Source organism: Pieris brassicae, chromosome 13 (genome assembly GCF_905147105.1).
Source record: "Pieris brassicae chromosome 13, ilPieBrab1.1, whole genome shotgun sequence".
Lineage (NCBI taxonomy): Eukaryota > Metazoa > Arthropoda > Insecta > Lepidoptera > Pieridae > Pieris > Pieris brassicae.
In genome coordinates this window covers 5,128,656-5,150,683 of record NC_059677.1, presented here as the reverse complement: position 1 = coordinate 5,150,683, position 22,028 = coordinate 5,128,656, and the positions used below count along the sequence as shown (strand labels likewise).

Genomic DNA, 22,028 nt, shown 5'->3' with positions numbered 1-22,028 from the left:
TAGTGTGTTTATTTTTATTCATATACACAATTAGAGTTGTGTTGTATTAGAGAAACAACAGACACATCACAAATACAGAATATTTAAGTTTTTAGATTGATTCACAGATAAGAAAATTTTAAGTGTAGAAATTAGAAGAACTAGACTTCCATTTTTCAAATTATTTATATTTTTATCAGCTGCGTATTTTACGATAAAAAATCAGATACTGTATCTGTTTCATGATAATTTGTCAATATAATAAGCAAGTAGGTGATCAGCCTCCTGTGCTTGACACACGCCGTCTACATTTTGGGTTTAAGGCGCCATAAAGTCAGTTTCCTCACGATGTTTTTCTTCACCATTCGAGCGAATGCACAGCACATTTAGAGAAAGTAAATTGGTGCTCGTGAGATCGAACCTACGACCTCAAGGATGGAAGTCGCACGCTGAGGCCACGAGGCCAACATTGCTTAACATTATAATCAATAAGTTTTAATAAATTCATAAATGTAAAACTTTGAATATCAAATGAACCTGTTGTAATCTCTAGAAAGATATATACTTTTTGGTAACAAATATATATAACATATTATATATTTTTTATTTCATTTAGAGATGAGAAATAGCCAGTTTTAAAGTTTAGCTAATAATTCTACGTTATTAATGTTTTAAAATCTCGTTTTTAGTATTATCTATATATATATATAAATGAATCCTGATTTCCCTTCATCACGGCATCACGCGTGAACGGCTGGACCGATTTCGCTAATTATGTTTTTGTTTCGTTGCTTAGCACCTTTACAATTCACACTTTTTTCATGTAACCTTATGGCGTTTGACAGAATTGACAGAATTAGTGCTGCAAACATCGTCAGAGAGGATGTAAGATAAATGAAAATTATTATCTAATAATAAATACTTCGATCGGAGTTATTATATTGATAAAATATATATAGAAAATAATTACAGTCGCTAATTGTTTGTGGCATTGATCTTGAAACTCCATGTTTTTCCCATGGCCAGTTATATGTCGCCTGTTCCCGTGTCGGAATACCAACAAAACTATTTAAAAATAGTTAAATATAAAACTAATTTACTTTTTAAAGTAGAAAATTGAAACAAATTTAAAAAGTTTGGTCCCTGTAGCCGAGTATGAATGCATTTGCTTGCTGTATTGTGATACTTATTGGTTCAAATAAAAATAACGTGTGTACGTACTTATGTACACGCATCAGAAGTTATACTTCTTTGGCGTAACAAGATGAAAATATTTTCAAAAATTTTATTCTACGTTTGTAGAAAAAAACGACACTAACAATAGAAAAAACTAAAATTTTGACGAAAGCTAAGTTCAGGGAGACGGTTTTTTTGTGACAGCGTACGCGCGCAACATAACAATTTACTCTCATCGTTTTCCCCTAACGCGCCAAAAGAATTATAACTTCAATAAGCACCAGCTCTTAGGTCACCGGTACCACCTGGCGCCAGCCTAAATCTTTAATTAACTGTGCACTTGAACCGCTACTCAAAAGGGAACTAAGTCAAAGTTGGAAAAAATACTCTTTTTTTCTTCTTTCGTTACCAAGTTACTTATAAATGTAAATAGGCTCAAATATCTAATATACAGGTCAGACTGAGAAACTTCCTCTTTTTTTATAGAACAGGTGGTGATGGGGCAAAAGGCTCACCTGATGTTAAGTAACACCGTCAATGTACACTCAATGCCAGAGGGCGGGCGTGCATCGCCTTTTAAGAATTTATTTGATTCAATTATAAATATACGGAGTTTTTTGTTAAAACTAATACAGTATAATCACTACAAAGCGATGCAATTCGGAAGTTGATAATTGGTGCTTATGCTCTTTTTTGTATATATACGTCTATTTATTATATAACAATGTGTTGTGGTTCAAATAAAACTAAAATCATCGTAAAGCAAGATGGGATTTCTTTTGTTTCTTCTTTCCCGATCGCCAAAAACTCCTAAACTCCTTGCTCGTGCTAGCTTTTTCATCTTCTATTGTATGTTCAGAGATTTCTGGACTATCGTTCCTTGGTATTGTGACAATATCTTCATCAAATCTCAAATGTTTATCTTTGGTTTCATTAGATATTTTATAAGCTTCAACAGGTTTTTCATACACTGTATTATTTATTTCCGTTTCTGCTTTATTACTTGAATCGGAGTCTGAAATTTTTAGATTTCTTATTAGTTGAAGGAGGTTCAGTTCACTGTTCCTTCTCGGTTCGTTCGTCTTTTGTTTTATTGGATCATTACGCATTTCCAAGGTGGTCTTCTTTTGTTTTTCTGACATATCTATACTGGCGTTCGTCTTTTGTTTCACTGACGTTTCTGTTTTCGAGATTTCCAAACTGCTGCCAGTCTGCACACCAGCGTCTCTTATCACCGGTGCGATGTTACGAAGCTCTAATTCAGTGAACGAATACAATTTTCTCGGGACATTCGCTAACTGTTCAATCTCCGCAAATGCTTCATCCGAATAATTGTCCGCTTTTTTCTTGCGTAAACATCCAAAAAGGAATGCGCCAATTCTAGTGCATAGAGATGTATCATTTTCTTTCAAGACATCATCATCATCATCAAAAATATTGGCTTGATAGAACAGTTTGGAGTAATCATCGGTGGTGTCATTCGGAGATCTCATGACTGTGTCCAAATAAAGGCTGTAATTATATGATTTAATATATTCGCGTTCGTAGACTAACGAGCTGTGTTGGCGTAATGCCTTCTGTGGTCCGATGAGGTAACCGGCCTAGACCAAAAAGTGGACGACCTGTGTCAGAAGGCTGACCTATTAGTAGAAAAAAATGATCACAAAACAGATCTTAGACCCTAAAGGATCATAGTCAAATGCGATTTGAGAAAAGGCACACACAATTTGACAAAGCCAGAATAGATTCATAGCAGCAAGGAGGATACTTCCACTCCTGGCAATATGTTTGCCTCCTATTACATAAAAAAATATTTCCATCTTTGGCTTCATCTTTAGTATAATTGTTTTCTGTTTTATATCATTTAATTTAGCTATTTTCAATAACCAGAACGAGATCTATAGGACCAATTTGTAAACATTGGTAGTTGGATCAGCGGGTCTTAAGTTCCAACCCGGGAACTGTCTAGGTACTTCCCATACCCCCTTCTCATACAAGGGCAAGAGTCCTAATAGCCCACGGCTCTACATACAATACAGGCCATGGCGTAAAGCCTTTCGCAACACTAGCGCTGCCTCTTAGGTCTGGGCCTCATATTTTTATGTTTTTTTTAATAGCCGAGTAAGTGATCAACCTTATGTACCTAGCGAGAAATAAGCCCACATAGGCATAAAGTCTATTGGTACTCAGCCGGGGCTCGAACCACAACCAACCAACCAATCAACCAACTTTACCACCTGGTTATAAAAATCTGTCTAGAGAGAAATCTGAGTACGACCAAAATCAAGTAAAATTACATGTTTTCAGATGCGTCGGAGTAGATGAAGAATGCCTGTGACACCCTGGGAACACATCGCTTCAGCCAGTAGTGGACCATATATAGAAGTGTCAAAATTACAGCCACGAATGTGCAGGCAGCCAGGCAGACGTTATGCTGAAGGCCGTGTGACCATCCACATTGGAGACGGTCCTCATCATATATATCTAGAAAAAATTGTGGCAATGGGCACATGACCGTATTAAAAATATAATGTTAATCTGTTTAAAACATGGATGTAATAAGCTTTAAATAAAATTTCTTGTAAATAAACATTGTTTTCCAAGATTACATATATTAATTTTATAAGTCACGTGACACAAAACGGTAAATATTAGTCGAATCGATGACGTATAAATCATATTATGTCTAAATGGCAATGACAATTAACGCGAAATTGACATTTGTCATCGGGAATGGCGCGACGAATACATGTATAGAAAACTATTTTGGTGAATTAGAATACTCAATATAATTTTCTAAATACTTAACAGATGTAAAAAATAATTACCCATTATTTAATTTGTGGTATTCTGAGGTTTACGTGCATACAACAACGTAAACCGTGACCTGATTTAAAAGTCCTTTCAATATTAGTAGCGCTAATATCATGTAATCGCGTGATATGAAAACTTATTTACACAGTACCTCTGGTAGTCTTTACATAGTACCAGAACTGAATATATAAATAAAATACACTACTATAGATAGATTAACAGACTATTTTAATTGTCCGTTAACTGAACTAATGTCAGTTCTATACTGTAAAAAAAGTCTTAAAAAGTCTGTTCTGTTCGATGTTGTAAATAACCGCATTTGAGTAATATGTTAGGGTAACTATTTTATATAATACATTACTATTTGTTCTGATTTACATCTATTAGAAATTCTTAATAGGCCGGCAACGTACTCGCGAGCAAGCAAGCAAGAAAATAGACGACGAAAAAAAAGCTTGACTCAATTTAAGAAAATCTAAATATTATTCCTATTGATACTTAACATAATTAAGCACATCGTATATATATGATATGCACATCTACACCTCTCCATAAGATCTAAGTGCGAGTGAGACAGAGAGATAATTATGATTTATGACCCCAGTTCATAATGTGTCGACTATAACTGCCCCCACGATTGAGCGTTTTCTAAGGCAGTTTTTGCCTCGTACTACCACTATGTGTAACCAGCTGCCCTCTGAAGTATTGCCGAACCAAGTCGACTTGGGGTCCACCAAAGAGCGTACCAATTCTTAAAAGGCCGGCATCGCGCCTTTTTAGTGGCTACATACCAACATATGGAACACTTTGCTATTCCACCTAGTAAAGACTGCTTTTCCGGAATAAATATCTAAGTACTAAATTATTCAATGTTTCCAATTTTTCTCTTTTAACCTTCCTATCTAATTACTAAATAACTCGAATTAGTCCAGCTATTTTTAAGTTTAGCGTTTAGCAACATATAAAAATATGTATATATACATATACAGTATTGTAATATTTTGTTACTATTGATTAAATGCTTTACCGACTTATACAGACTTTTATTTACATTACACAGAAAAATACCAGTGGCGTTTCAATCTTTCAAGGTCTGGGCCTCAGATGTTTCTTAACATGATCCAATCACCGTAGCTAATGAAAAATTACACGCCGCCCGCGCCGGAAAGTAAGATTAGGGTAAGAAACCCCTACTAATCCTCATGTTTTCTCACTCCAGTGAGATGCCGACTCCAAGTCTAGGAGTTGCCCTTGCACTAAAGGAAAAGCTCATTCCAGCCGAACTACGCTCGCCAAAACAGTTCGATCTGAGCTGTCAAGGCCCTTCAGGCCAACACCGAGATTCCATTAAAAATCTAGGGTTTCCGTGCAAGTGTCAGGTCGAGAATCCTCCCTAGAAGTTGGAGCCTATAGCTCCAGTATTCCATCCTTCCTCCACAATAACCCTGATGCATAAGAGGTGATAAGACAATCGTGTTATTAACAAGCTTCCATAGCATCCTTTGTGATCTCTTCAGCAATAATTGTTTTATTACAATTTACAGAAGCCAATAATTAACCTTACTCATGACTATACAAAAAATTCGTTTAGTAGTTTTTGATTAAATCGCGTACATATAGACAATTGCATTTTATAATGCAATTCAAAAGTTCAGAACCTAGGAACACTATTTAAGTGGAAATCTTAATAAACTTAAGGTGGCCACTCCAGGTGTCTGGTTCAATTTCCAAGAAAAGTTTATTGATAGTTTATTAAGTTTGGAGTCAATTCCTGATTTAGCTAAAAAGATCTCAAACTCACCGTAAGCCCCACAATTAGGTACCCCATCGCACTCGTTGGTTGAGTCTATACACACCCTTGTACCAGCAACTTGACACTCCAGATGGGCCGGCGGGCAACGCCCTACAGTGTTTAGCAGTGAACGAGCTGGTGTCACCACCAGGGTCATCCTTTCCAGCTGTAATACTGTTGTCTAGTGAGGTTCTTCGGACGTGGTAAGATTCTTCCTAATTTGACTTTCGTATGTCAAAATCCAAAATATTTTGGACGTCCAAGACTCGTATCTGAATCTCACTCTTTTGCCATTTTACGTATTCAAATAAAGAGACAAAAGAGTATAGATACCGGCAAACATCTTGGGCAAATGTCCTTGCCTGCGCAGGTTTTACTGGTATCCCGCGCTGTGTACGACGCGCAAACTTTCCCCCACTCCCTTGTTTAATGCTCAAGAAGTTTGCCCGTATCTAAAATTCAGTTAGCAGTGAAAAAAGACTAATTTTATTTATAATAAAACAAAATATATGATACGTCGAATATAAGACGCAAGTGGCTCTCCTCCTTGGGCAATGAGCAAAGGATTTTTTTTGATTTTAGAGTCACATACCGACAGCTCGGACAAGTGGGTCTATGCCTGGGCTCATCGTTGTGGGTTTCGGGTGAGCTGGCCAATAGATGTAGCCTCAAATATCGCTTTCAATTTTTACATTATATAGATCAGTGATCAGCTCAGATTGTCCAAATTATGCACTGTGACTCCCATATATCACGTCAACATACGCAAGTCATACTTTACGTATGTCTTGACTCTTAATTTCACCCTAAGTCACGATGTCTTTCAATTCTATCGCTGTATTTCGAACGGACTACCTATGGCCTTCGACCAGCCCAAAACTGGTCAGAAGTGACACTACAACCTTATTAGGTCTGGACCTCAGATTTCTGTATCTGTTTTTAATCTAATAGGCAAGTAGGCAATTAGCCTCCTGTGCCTGACACATGTCGACTTTTTGGTTCTAAGGCAAGCCGGTTTCCTTCACTGTTCGAGCGAATGTTAAATGCGTACATAGAAAGTCCATTGGTGCACAACCGGGGATCGAACCTACTACGATCAGGGATGAGAGTCAAAAGCTGAAGCCAAGACTGCTCCTGGTTATATATAGTTACAAATGAACAATCAATAATACGGTGTAACAAGATCTTCACAGCAGTCCTTAACAAATAAATTAGTGATGCCGTTATAAAAAATTAAATGCCTAGTTCTCGCAAATCATCTTTAAGTGTTGCCATTTACCGTAAAATTGCTAATAGCAATGACAATCCTCGACGCATTAAATAAGTAAACTTGCCGTGTTTTCGGCTCGTGATAATCGCAAATGTTAAATAATGCTGGGCCAACATATTTTCTTAAATATCGAAGAGACACACGCCCTTGGAGCTGTGAACACAAAACATTTGCATAAACTTCTTGTTACATAGTTGTTTTTTTTTTAGATAGGTTAGAAGAAGCGGTAAGGCATTGACTTTATTTAACAGTAGCAATTACTTTTTTCTTAAAAATATATTCTATAAAATAAAGTTTTATTTCGGATTACTATACATAGATGTACATAATTGGCCTATATTTTGATTATCAATGTAGTTATGGCTTTGTACATTTTCTAAGTGTCTTCTTTTATCATTTGTATAAATATGAATACTTATAAATCAACTAAAGAACTTCTCCCAACAACCGGACAGCGTTCTGTTGCGTTGTTGAAACGCCAAGTTCCCATTGAAATTTCAATATCGACTTTTTTTTTGAAACAAACTTGTAATAAAAAGTTTAGATTCAGAAACAAAACGTAAACTACAACTTCTGGTGGAAACTGGATCTACATAGTGGTCGTTGCGACCTTTTTTAATACTCTTTTAGAATTTAGCCGGACATAACAACGTACGTTTAACGTACGAGAGACCGTCTCTCATCTGTGTCCCGACTGTTAAACTTTAAACACAAACTTTAATATGTCAGTATGAAATGAAATGGCAATACTTCATCATCCTGAAGTTCCACCAACTGTGCCAAATCCTGCATGTTGGAATATTTGTAGATCTTTTCCGTTGTTTCAGTTATTGATTTGTGTGTCGTGCTTCTCGGTCTTGCATTCTCAATGTCCAAGGATTTTATGTAGCGTTTGTTTCTAGTGAAATGAGAAAATGATGGTTTAGCTAAGATCAAATAGTTAAAGATGCCAGTGCTCTTGGCCTAAATATCTGTTTCGTGATCATTTGCAATTCTAAAACAGATTACATATAGATCTTACTTCATTATAACATCTAACAATCATAATATTTATCGCTGAAAGTAAATATTTATATTATCTACATACACAGAATATACACATTAAGCTACATTTTTTGATATAACAGGGGGCAGATGTGCAGAAGGCTGATGTTAAATACCATGGAAACTCATATCACCAGGACACTCCTAAATACCGGCATTTTAACAATTGGTACGGTCTTTTCTTGAAAGACCGTAAGTCGAATTGGGAAGGAAGTAGAAAAGTGGGGGGTGAAGACTTTTCAGGTAATGTCTTGAAAAATAGTATCAGGAAATTTCTCATAGAATGGGGTTCCCATTTTCCTGCAACATTCATTCGTATCGTTCCTTGGAGCTTTTCAAACTAAAAGATAATAAAATAAAATTATCGATTAACCTGGATTTAGAATCGTTATTTGTATTGTTCAATAACACAGCGATAATCGGTGCAGCTTGTACGACGTTTTCAAATGTTTTTCGATTCAGCAACGAACCGGTTCCAGGATCACTAAAGATAAAATAATAATTATTTATCTATTTGCAAGATGGTACCAAAATATTATGGTACTATAATCTTAACTTCGCATATTCATAACTTACTTACCTAACTGGTTTTGTAAAGAAAACCTTGACTTCATCATCAAAATCTGAAAAAAAAACCAATTATTACATCTTACTAATCTTAGTATTGTCTTTTGTTAAAATAGCTTTTACACATTAACTTTTTTTGCAAAAACCCGTCATCTTTTAGTCGATACCAACTTCGGGGCAATAAATACAGATAAAACAATTATCTATGCAGCTGTGATACTTTTGACATTTAACACCTTTCGTCTTCAGTCACCGTGACCACGCACACTGAAAAGTACGCGAAACGTCGGAAAAAAATTAAAATTTAGAGTTATGTAAATAACTATAAGTTTTAAAAATAATACATAGCTTTAATCCGTTCAAAAAGTGTTTTTCTTCTACTAATCTTTTTAATCGTTCTTTCTTATAAATGTCGTAAAATAAAACAGCATACAATTTTTTTAAGTAAAAAGTAATGACATATCTGTATGTCCACATAATCCGAATTAAATCAATTCGTATCGTTCTTTTTATTTTGTTTATTGTCGAAGATACCAACTTATCACTATAAAATATATACTTTTAATAAAACCTACTGGCAAAGGGTTCTGTTCTTGATTCATTTGTTTGGCTTTTTTTGGTATGCATTGTTCCAGTTTCCATTTTTCCAGTGTATGAATTTGTAGAACTAAAAAATTAAAATAATTCAGCAATTTATTATAATAATTATCAGATACTTTGCTTAGAATACGAGAGAAGAGAAGACAAGATTCTTATTATTGCCATAGTTTTAATTAGACAATTATTAATCGTAGACTAAAGTGTTGAAGGACCTAACCTTACATATGAAATTGGCGTATTTCGTACTGGCCACTTTAATCACGATGTTCCTCTTTGGTAAGGAATTCCAAATTCAAATTTGTACAGCTATTTACTCTAGCTATTTACTATCTATTTACTATATATTTGTGCTTCGATGACCGACATTCATTTGTTTTTTTCTGTTTGCGTCACTCATTTTACAAAATGGAAAACTTAAAGTATCGCATTATTTGCGAGTACGAGTTCCGACGTGGCACTAGTGCTGCGGAAACTACTCGAAGGGTGAATGATGTGTATTGCGGTCATGTTGCATAAGAAAACAAAGTTCGTTTTTGGTTCCAACGTTTTCGTTCTGGAAATTTCGGCCTGCAGAACAAACCCCGTGGACGGCCTGAGACCCAAGTTGATAATTAAGTATTGAAGGCTATTGTGGAAGCGGATACCATCGCAAACCACGTCCGAGTTAGCTGCAGGCTGCGGTGTTAGTGATAAAACTGTTTTAATTCACTTGAAGTAAATTGGGAAGATAAAAAAACTTGAAAGGTGGATACCTACGGATTGACTGAAGCAAACCGGCAAACGCGCGTCGACTGCTGCGTTACATTACTTTAACCGGCACAATAATGAAGGTATGATGTGTGTGTGAATGATGAATGGATTCTTTACGATAATCGGAAGTGCTCAGCGCAATGGTTGGATCCTGGCCAGCCAGCTAAATCCTGCTCCAAGCGAAAATTAACCCCAAAAATCTTACTTGTTAGCGTTTGGTGGACTAGTGCCGGTATTGTTCACTGCAGTAATCTCAAATCTGGCCAGACTATTACGGCTGATGTCTACTGTCAGCAATTGCAAACCATGATGGAAAAGCTAGCGGCTAAACAACCTAGGCTGATCAATCGCTCCACGCCACTGCTACTTCACGACAACGCTAGACCCACTGCACAACAGACGGCTACCAAATTAGAAGAGCTTCAATTGGAATGTCTAAGACATCCTTTGTACTCTCCGGACCTTGCTCCAACAGATTACCAATTTTTCGAAATTTGGACAACTTCTTGCAAGGGAAAAAATTTAACTCTGATGGGGCAGTCCAAATCGCCTTCACAGATTTTAATGATTCCCGTCCGACTGATTTTTTTTAGTAAAGGGTTTGTTCCTCCCATACAAAACGCCAATTTCATATGTAAGAACTTGATTAAATGACTTTATTTTAATGCTGGCAATGATATTACCATACATTTTCATTTATTCTATGAAATAGAAAAGTCGGCGTTGCCATATTCTACAACATATGATTTAGTCTTCTTTTTATAATTGTCTATTAAAGAAAAAATTAATATCTGTATGCTATCAGGGTTTTGATGGGTGATATATTATGTGATATCAGAAAATTGTTCTAGCAATTAATTTTTTATTTAATTTTAGCTTAGCTGAATTTATCCACTTACATAGAATGAATATTTTTTGTAAATTGCGTGGCTATTGTCGTATTTAAAGACGCCATTAGCCGATCAATAATATTCCATGAATTATTGTATATAATCGATAGTACATCTTCAGGAACTGTTGGTAATGGTTTTGTAGGAGACAATGCGGAAAATCTGAAAGGAGTAAACACTTATTAGCAGCGTGAAGACCAAGGGGAGAAGAAGGCTCCCTAAAAAGGTGGATACAATATTTAGAAGTGTTAGGAAGCGAATGGATAAACAAACAAATTTTTTTATATAATAAGGGGAAAATGAGCCAACTGCATGCCCAAAAGGACAGTTGTCGCAGCTCATGGTTACCCATTTTTAGTGGGTGCGTTGCCGGACTTTGAGGGAGGATTATACTCACACGTATAACTTTGAGTAGTGGAAGGTGGTATCTCCCGGGGAAGACCCCTACCGGGAGTCGATTCCATGGTTCTCTAGTACGTAAAAGAAAATGCATTGTGAAATGGACTTCTAGCCATTCTAGAAATTCTAGAATTCTTCTAGGCCAAGAAAAGTATGTGGAACTGTACATTGTTACACGTGATATGAAATTAATTATGTAGAAAATCAATCGTGAGTCAAGTTTACCGTTGAGGTGAAAAAAGATGTTTACTGCGAATTGATGCTGTATTCTTTCGTCTGAAGTTCAATCTTCGTGTCATTGTATACCTTTTTGTTTCCTTCCTCTTGTGTAATGTACTGAAGGTTATTCTAGAAAGGTTATTATTATTTGTAACTGCATTCCTAATACATCTTGCACGAAAACACTAAACAGGGTGATAAAGTTTGAGGGTAGTCTTATCAACAACTCAAAATGTGTTCTATTTTTATTAAACCCTCATGCAGAGGAACATTTTAGCCAATAGACTAATGAGGTTGTTATTAAATATTTCCACTGCTAAAGGCTTTTTTTTTATGTATCAGGAAGCAAACGAGCAGGGCGCTCACCTGATGTTAAGTGATACTGTGGCCCATGGACACACACATTGCCAGTAGGTTCGCAAGAACATTGCTGGCCTTTTAAGAATTGGCATACTCTGTTCTTGAAGGACCCTAAGTCGGATTGGTTAATACTTAAGTGGGCACCTGGTTCAAAGTCAAAGTTAAAGTCAAAGTCAAAAATTTCATTCATTTATTCATATAGGTAACACAATGTACACTTATGAATGTCCGCTCTCAAATCAAGGGCGTAGAATGGAAGAGAAGAGCTGGCAATAAACTCTCCTTCACTCTTTTGAATCGCCAAGTTCTTTTTGTATTACACAACGTTTGTAAGGAGCTGCAAATATCACACCATGTTCCACATGACATCAGCAGGAGGCATGGTGAAATAGGAGCACGCACTTACGATCTCGTGGGAACAACACGCAAATACATAGTCAAAAATTACTAACATTACCGTATACACGAATTTAAGTACGACCTGTTACCACAAGTAGCACCCGTTCACGAATATGACGCATGGCCAGCCATCGGCCCCCGCGCCATATTTTAGGGAGAGAGTCAACCCGACGCATGGACGCCGCCACAAGCGAGCATGACGATCTTTGGTTGCGCGTGCAGGTCCAGAACGACCTTATTAATAATCTTAAGTATAAAAAATTGGGTGTGGCTGTGTCATGGAAATGATGTGTTAAACGTTTATAAACATAGATTTCGACGACATCTGATGAAACACTCAGTTGTTGAACGACAGACGTCAAGGTGATACTGGTGGCATTTCCTATTATTCCTCGACGTCCGATGATAAAACTCAGCTGCAGGAAATCCAAACTCCTCTGAACACTCTCCGTAGTAAATGCGGTAGAAGATCCAAAGTGAATCTATCTTTACTCAATAAAATAACAGAAACATTTTATTGTTGAAAACTTATCTTCAAACGAAGGTGTAATCTACTTTTAGCTTAATAACTTTCATGGCGGTCGTAAAAAGCGAATTAGATTGTAATAAATACGTTTTACGTGTACATCAACCTTTAATGTAATATTGTGTCTCAGTCGTATCCAAAGGCGTCGCCAGGGGAGGGAATGGGGATGGGAAGGAGGCAGCTGAGCCATCATGGTCCCTTCGCTCATGAGTACCATTTGATTTACCTATTTCTGGGGGCTATGTACTATGGACAGGTTATATTGCCAGAAGGCTTAATAATAATAATAATTTATTGCAAGAATGTGGTACAAAAAGGTGGTACAATAGTAAGTTCGCATATCCTGCCAAACACAATGGCGCGCAAATTTGTCTTTAAAGGAGTTTAACATTTTACATTATTAGTCATATGAATTGGTCAATTCTTATATTATTTGTATCGTACATATTGTTACGAGCTAGGGGATTGGATAGAAAATGCCGTGGATTTCTTCAAGGGTTTATTTCTTGGTAATCAACGAGGAATTTATGGGCACAAATTAATTGCAGAGATGCACTTATAACACACACAAAAACAGTCACTAATTACTTCACTTATGCACACTTCACACAGTATTTTATCACTTGTAATCGCTTCGTTGTTTCTCTCTTGTTATCGCATTCAAAACTAAAGGCGACTGGTCGCGTTTCGGCTCGCTTATATATCCCTGGGAATAATTCTAAACAATATTCGAGAACTCTCTAGGCGGGCTTGCTACTGAGGAGCGATTGCACAATTCTAGAACGTCCGCACTCTTTGTCTCTTTCGCACGTTAATCCGTCCATGTCGTACGGCGTTCTAGAGTGCACAGTCTAATTTCGAGAAAGTTCTGATCTTCTCTCTCTCTTTCTCGTATCATTTCGTCCTTGTCTCACACCTAGAAAGTTCGGTTTAGAATATTCCTTCATCAAAGGGGTATACCTAGGCCTGAAAACGCCTGAAAACGGGTCTCCTGAAAACTGCACCACTCTACTACACATGTTCTGAAACCGACTGAAAAAATGTTTCAGCTTCCTGAAAACAAGGGTAACATTATGGAAATTACAATTTTCTAATATGTGATTGACCCTCTCCTGAAACGGTCATAAATCAAATTACAGCCTGCTGAAAAGTTCTCTAACTAGTGGAAAAATCTAGAAACATTTCAGTCGACCCGTCTTCGAAACAATATCATATCAAATGTTATTAAATTTATATCAACTACAGTGTCTCACGCAAATAATCATTTATTGAATAATACATGTTTTCCAAAACTAACACACCAAGTCGATTGTGAAAGACTCCAGTGGGAAGATCTAATAATTATTTTTGTAAATTATTGGAAACAGTTCCAGATTCATTTTTGGCACATCCAATTTCTCCCCAAATCTACTTCTTACTTCGGCTACCACATTCGACTTAAAAATATGTATGTTTCTGTGTACGAATATATATTACTAAAATATAAATGCAGAGAAGAGATAAAATTGCGTTGCGGGTTTAAGAATTGTACGCTCTTATATTGAAGGACCCTTAGCCAAATTGGTTCGTAAATGCTTCATTCGTCAGTTACACATAGTGCTCAACTCAGCTGCAGGTATTAGTCCGAACAACTCCTCTGAACATTCTCCATATACGTTTCGTCGTTACTTAAAACGAGCAATTTCTATCACAGTTTCAAAGGGCCTATTAAAATCGTTGTTTATAATTTTATGTATGTAGTCTAAATTGCTGTTTACATTTAGCTTTTAATTGTAGTTTAATTACTCAGAATTATATAAAAAGAAATATCTGTGAATCAATTCAAGAAAACTTTTAAAAGTTGTTCTTATATTGTATTTGTGTTGATACATCCATGCCATGTTTCGTGATTGATAATTACATCTTATTTAATAAATAAAAATCATTTGTTTTAACTTTTACACAAATATATGTATGACCACAGCTATACATACCTAGAGTCTGGTGTGTATTCACTCCCATAGACAAGATTATATCTACGTCCGTCATTTTGTTTCTCTTGTTTTTCAATGGAAAACTCGACTAATGGGTATACACTCGTATCGTAAGTACCACGATTTCTAAAACATTTGATCTACATGAAAACTTTGTCTTTGACATTTAAAATATAGAGGAGCAAGCGCGCCTACGTGACCCTCAAGAAGAGTAGTCGCAGTCCATGGACTTCAATTTTTTTGGGGTTCGTTCCCGGTCTTTGTTGAACTTGACGTATGTCAAAATCGAATACATGTCTGACGGAAGTCAGACATACTCTTAGTACGAATTACGTCAATATTTTATTTACAAGGCCTAAAAAAACATGCTTTAAAACACAAGTGTTATCTTTTAATATATATTAATTTTTCGTTGCATACAGAAATACAATACATTTGACATAGTTCAATGAAAAGTAGGGCAACTGGCGGTCTTACCGCTTTCGAGCGATCTCTTTCAGGCAAACTCAGGCATATATACAATAATAATAATATTATTAAAATAAAATCAAAGCCCTAACCTATAAGCATAATCCAAAAGCATGACAATATGGCGCGATGTATGCGGGCTCCGGTCCACGGAATCCCCTAATCAATATTTGCTTATAAATATTTAATTTTAACAACGGAAACGCAAAAGTAAATATACCTTAGGGTAATATTCAGAAGACAGCCCTAAGTCTGACTGTCGTGCGTCAAAAACGTAGACAATTGACAGACGTTATTCTAAGTTATACTGATTAATACAATGGTATATTTAATTTATATTAAAGTTAAAGCCCTCTGGCATTAAATGTCCATGGGCGGTATCACGTAACATCAGGTGAGCCTGCTGAAAAAATATTAAGCTATTTTTAATATATCTATCCCTGGCTTGCACAGAAGATCAAAAGCTTTGTCTATGTCAGATGAAAACCCGATCTTTATTTAAATTATTTATTTGTATAAATAAATGAAAATTCTTGAAGATTTAATTTTAACTCTGAGAACGTTTTTTATTATACAAAAATCTAAAAAAAACAAAATCTGTTTTTTTATGCTTTGTATTCCGGAATAGACCAAATATTCCATGGAATAGGTTAGCAAAATGGCCCATATGTTGGTTTGTAGCCTAAAAGGTAGGCTAAGAAAAATATTGAGGCGAAACGAAGTTCGCGGGGGCGGCTAGTTACTAATATCGGTATGGATCAGGCATCAGGCTGATCCTACCAGCTAGTTAAATTAAACAAATTTCCGGCTGATAAAAGCATGTTGGTCTCAGATTTCTGTATTTTAATCAGTCTATGGTTCGTTGCCAATCAAAATTATCACTGATATGTTACTTTTTTTCTATGGTTTGTGTCACAGTTATTAAATTAAATGTGAATAAAAAAAAATTTAACCGGATTAAAGCTATTTGTATTATTATAAACTTATAATTATTTTACATAATATTAAATTTTAATGTTTTCCGACGTTTCGCGTGCTTTACAGCGTGCGTGGTCACGGTGACCGTGACAAATAGCTTTAATCCGGTTAAACAAATGTTTTCTTTCAATGAGTAAAAGCTATGTTAACCAAAGACAATATTAAATGTGAATAACTAACATACCGAGGAGCGACGTCATATATCAAATCAAGGAGTTCTTCCATGTCCTGATTCTTATTCGCCACTTCATCAAACCCAAAATCACCAGAGACATTTAATAACGGGACTTCGAATCTAACAAAATCTCTCTGTGTCGATGTCTTTTGTTTGTGATATATTGTCTGTGTAGTTTCTTCCGTCTCCTCTTCTGTATATACTGGACTATATAAATTGTTATATTACCTTTACGCTAGAATTACATAGTATTTTTTGAAGAGAAACTTCTTTGTCGGCGTTGGAAAAAAATTACTGTCACATTTTTGGGTTACTCGCCATCTTTTTTTGTCCCTACCACGGTTGATTCGAAGAGATTCGAAGCTATTAATAACAAAAATATACAATTACGATAACAATGATGGTAATAATTCTATTACAATTAAAAATGAAATTCTGTAATAATCTTGGTATTAATATGGTAAAATGAAATAATTGTATTTTTGAATTCATGTCTATGATAGTAAAAGCCTTTTGTTAAACTTTATCTAATTTAACTTTATTTAACCAATTTCTGAAAAATTGTACAAAGTAGACCATTTTTCGAAAAATAAGGTCATAAAGAAGTTTCACTTCTTACGAGTGTACACGCAAATGTGTACGCACACAATTTATGTATTTTTTATGCAAACGCAATACTAATTACAATTTGTTTCTTAAAGCAGTGTTGGCTTTCTGGTTTCAGCGTGCGACTCTCATCCCTAAGCTCGTCGGGTCGATCCCCGGACCAATGAACTTTCTTTCTATGTGCGCCTTTAACATTCGAACGGTGAAGGAAAACATCGTGAGGAAACCGGCTTGGCTTAGACCCAAAAAGTCGACGGCGTGTGGCACAGAAGGTAGATCACCTACTTGCTTATTCCATTTAAAATATGATCATGAAACAGATACAGAAATCTGAAGCCCAGAATTTTCCAATTGTCAATCGAATGGCCAGTATGTGATCAGATCCTATATCTGACATATGCGCCATTTTTGGTTTAAAGCAAGCATTTCCTTCACCGTTCGAGCGCATGTGAAATGATAGAAAGAAAGTCCATTGGTGCACAGCTTTGGATCGAACCTTCGACCTCAGGGATGAGAGTCGCACGCTGAAGACCGACATTTAAATATCTAAAGTTGGGGTTATTCAGGTATTACAATTATTACACAACTTATTTTTACCTGGTTTCAACAGTCTTCGGTGTAGTTTTCAATGTATAAAATTTCGTATAATTTTCAGGTTTAACATTGAATATGTCATCGGGGAACGCACCCCAGTAGCCGCCAAACGTCTCGCCCAATTCGTATATGTGTAATTGGTTGTGATTTGGCCCGCACGATTTTGCTATGCTAAGCTCCGATACTATTTGTATCACTAAAATAATGTTGTTACCGAATTCAGTTCTAAAACAATATATTTATACGTTTTTATTATATTTATCAGAACAATTAATTTATTGATTATCTTAGCAATAAAACGGGCTGTACCAAGGATTAGGGACATGGAGGCCTCAGGGCAACAAACCATATTATCTAGTCGAGTTTTTCAATTTTGAACATATAGTGTAACCAAGTATTCTTTTAGCATTTAACAAACATAAAAATATATCAAATGAAAAGTTGTTTTCTAGTCGGAAACTAAAAGTTTTTTTCCCGAAGGTGTGTGGGCCCCGAGACTGTAGCCCCGGCTGCCCAATCCATAAACCAAATCCAGCCCTGGGTTTTACAGACACTAGTGAATATAAAGACAAAAATATAGGTTGGTATTTAAATATGCCGTGATTTTAAGAACTGGTACGCCATTTTTTTAAAGGACCCTACGTTGAATTGGTTCAGAAATACATTGGTGGGCAGGTGTATGTGTCGCAGTAAAGTAGTTAAATCAGAGAGTTAATTGAATCTCTAGACAGTTAATTAAAGATCGATATTCAATCAAGTCGCTAAAGTTCCGGCAGACAAGTGAGTGAACGAAACCTGTTCCTAGGCAACGAGACTAACCTAACCTAACCATTTACAATAAAGCAAAACACGGAATTTCCAAGCTCTCAGTTCTTAACGATCACACTGAAAAAACAATAACAAATGGAATAATTATGGCGGAGTCTTGTTTAACATTGTTAATCAACACGCTGGCTTTCGGTCAGACAGATAGTTAAACGTTTTCGACGCTGCTTTAATTTAACGGCCTTGCCGTTTAACTTAATGGCGCCGTTTATCTAGCGGCCTGAAAGATTTTCAGCCACTTGATCAAACAGCTAGGCAAATCCATCCATCCAATCCAAGGATCGAAGACGTTTCGTTACTTGCCTAGTCTGACTGTAAATTTAAATTAAATTTCACTTTCAACCATTCTCAAACATGAAACAAAACTCCTCAAACTGTCAATATGGCGTCGGCAAACCACAACTTTGATGGTGTTTTAAGTTTCATGAACAACAACAATGGAAGAGTGTAGTGATAATAATAATGTGAATTTCACCTAAGCAATTTAATTTTAAAAGAGATTTATTTTTATATCATATGTTTCATCATTTTTTTTTTCTGACAAATAATGAATGTATCGTACGAATGGCATTAGCATTAGCAAGCCAGTGTATTAAATGTTACAAACGAATAACTGAATATCTTTGAGGCCGTTAGTTAAACGGCGCCGTTTAGCTAAAAGGCTAAACTGTTAATTGAACGGCTAATTAAGCTAGTTAGCTGCACCTCGACGCTGCTTGAAAGCCTAAATTATTAATATACAATATTTACAGGAGAAACTGATTACGTCAAGTCGGTAAAAATAACTAACCTAACACTAATGGAGCAGCTGTACGGCAATTGGAGTCTTGAGAAGTGTAATATTTCCGAATTCGCATCCATGACATGCTTCCCCAAGAACACCGATGGAACTACGCGTCGCCTACAATGCTCGGAGATATCCTTCTGATGGACAAACTTACGTACAGCTATTGAGTTTATTTCGAGGAAAAATGCGAAAAACATAATTATTTTCATTTTTTAACGATGAGACCAACTAGATTCAGTTGTTTTGTCAAATTGTGTCAATAAACTTCATTTCAAGTAAAACTTAAGGCCTGTATTCACTTTGATTGGTGCGAGTGCCAGTTAGTAGTTACTGATTAGTAGAAAACAAGTGTGGAGGGTGACTGATTAGTTGCCTGCGTGGTAAAGTTATTAGAAGCGTTAAATTTTTTTGCGAGTGATCTGCGAGTATTGACGTCGCGTGCCCTACCCCCTCACTCGCATCGTGTCTGTCAAAACATGTCATTTTTGACGGACCCGGGGCTAAGACATAACCTATTAATTTGTGCACGAGTATGTTAAATATGAATGCCTTTACAATTCTAACAACGCTATATATCGCTTTTCTGTATGACGGGTGCAACGAGGTTTAGTAGTATATTAAAGGACTTTTTGGTCAACCTGAGAGCAAAGTAATATTCCGTAGTATCTTCAGCTGCCAATTCCTTAAAGAGTTGGTAGCTTGCGCCATGAATGGGTCTTCTATTAATCCATTTTCGAGCTTCCAAAACTTCTTCAGTTTCAGATAGCACCGCGTTAAATACTTATTTCAGTACTTCTTCCAATTGGAAGCACGCTCCTCGATGTTCATCCATACTTGCTGATTGACAGCTACTACAGACTACTGAATTTACAAAACAGAGCCACTAAACAATAATTGGACACCACTTGCACTACACACCTATAAACCTAGAAAAACATAACGATTGTATACTTATGGTATAGGAGATTCGGCGTTCAGGTTAATGCTGTAATAATTCCACTTCCAAAACACAATATGGATCTATTATTGAAAGAAAACACTTTTTAACCGGATTGAAGCTATGTATCATTATAAACTTGTATTAATTTTACATAATTTTAAATATATTTTTTTCCGACGTAATACTGTAATTATAAGTTTATAATAATACATAGCTTCAATCCGGTTAAAAAGTGTTTTCTTTAAATGTGTAAAAGCTATGTTAACAAAAGTCAATACTATGAAACAATTATGCTGCCTTTGCTGTTAGCTTTTCCGTAATAATAATCTAAGTACCTACTATACTTTTTTTATATTATGGCAATAGTTTATGCCAGTTTCAAGTTAAATCCTATACTTTTTCAACATTCCTCTGCATAAAAAACTTCTTAGTGTTTAAGAAATAAATTTAAAAAAATAGTTAAGTTTGTCGATTCACGGCTTCATCTTAAAACAGCTTAAAGTTTAATACATGATCTTATAACCAAGCTCAGGTGTAGTGGGATTGTGAATCTAACAAGAACTAACATGCCTTATATAAATTCACAAATTTAAATGACACTATGTTATTGGACATTATCGGAAACGAGAAGGTTAAAATACAAAATATGAGTGTCGTTAAAACTAAAATTGTATTTATATACAAAGGGTCGAGGTGGTGGGATTATGTCAAAGGTATCGGGCAGGCTCACCACGATAATTAAGGGCTTGAAGTAGTCTTCGCCACTTTGAGAGAAAGCGAGAAATGAATACGACAATATTCAAATCTGATTTATTGTTTAAAGACAATATCTTAAATACTACTTTCATTTATCACACATACATGATATTATTTTTGTGAGCTGTTGGTGTGTTGCGCACCTTCAGCTATTAACATTTTGGAACACACCTGAGTCGTGTCAGCAATTGATCAATACTCGAATAAAGTATAACTAAAATTACTTTTCAGCTGATAAGATTTGGAACACACATGAGCCGTGTCATCTGTTGGTCAATGTTCAAATAAAATCTGAACTATATATATTAATACATACTTTACGATTTATTTTTATTTATATAGATACATTTTCTTTTATATGATAGGTTCATTAGTATTTTCTTGAATGTACGCAATTATATTTGATCGTTAAAACATAGACGATAATATCAAAGTCAAAATAATGAAAAATAAATAGCGAGCAACAATTGTGTAACTAGTAATTTATGGACCAACATTTCAAACAGTAAATTAAGATGACCTGACGTCATGCGACGACGATAGGGGTCGCGTGACCCGCACTAGGGAGATCCGAGTACCCGCTGCGGTAAATACCTAATGGTAAATAAAAAACGTATATATACACTGAGTACGTAAACTAAAACGGAAATATAATTTTTATTATTTTACTTTTAAGGAACTTTAATTGTATGTTCGACGTAGTATTTGATCAATAAATGAACAGTTACACATTTTCGAAATATTTTGTACATTATTTCCGGTAGTTTTTAAGGTTATTCTTTAAACTATTGAACTGTTCCAATTTTGAGGAGATTCTGGAGGCGAGGCTATTTTAAAACACTAACTTCATGTTTCATATTTATATTCCAAGCACTAAACTATTACAGATTTATTACAATAATTTATGTTTATAAAACCAAAGGTTGTTTCACTATCCGTGTCCGTATGGAAAGTACGTTTTCATAACGAAAACAATCATTTTGTATAAAATTTCAATTGGCATTCCAATATTCAAAATAAAAAACTTTTTCTTCATATAAGTGACAACTGTTACCTGCCTTACATATTCTAACTCCGAAACAGAACAAATAGACATTTTTAAATACATTCATTTATAATTTGAGTAGCTATAGTTATTATA

General features: G+C 35.6%; 1 protein-coding gene across 4 annotated transcripts; it reads right to left on the bottom strand.

The window, feature by feature from the left end:
• Positions 1-1,826: 1,826 nt before the first annotated feature.
• Positions 1,827-21,816, bottom strand: LOC123717887. Of its 4 annotated transcripts, XM_045674136.1 has the most exons (16): positions 21,784-21,816; positions 20,143-20,211; positions 19,195-19,328; positions 17,583-17,804; positions 16,389-16,586; positions 14,759-14,884; positions 11,507-11,629; positions 10,892-11,044; positions 9,218-9,309; positions 8,656-8,698; positions 8,449-8,559; positions 7,782-7,929; positions 7,041-7,184; positions 5,771-5,927; positions 3,453-3,639; positions 1,827-2,667 (listed from the first exon to the last, which is right to left on the bottom strand). In XM_045674136.1, exons 3-16 carry the CDS (start codon positions 19,263-19,265, stop codon positions 1,908-1,910), a joined length of 2,535 nt encoding a protein of 844 aa, XP_045530092.1. In that variant the 5' UTR covers positions 19,266-19,328; positions 20,143-20,211; positions 21,784-21,816; the 3' UTR covers positions 1,827-1,907. The 4 variants fall into 4 exon arrangements, with proteins under 4 accessions (XP_045530092.1, XP_045530091.1, XP_045530093.1 ...); XM_045674135.1 differs by lacking the exons at positions 20,143-20,211; positions 21,784-21,816 and having other exon boundaries at positions 19,195-19,408; XM_045674137.1 differs by lacking the exons at positions 20,143-20,211; positions 21,784-21,816 and having other exon boundaries at positions 17,583-17,775; positions 19,195-19,408.
• Between the last annotated feature and the right edge of the window lie 212 nt (positions 21,817-22,028).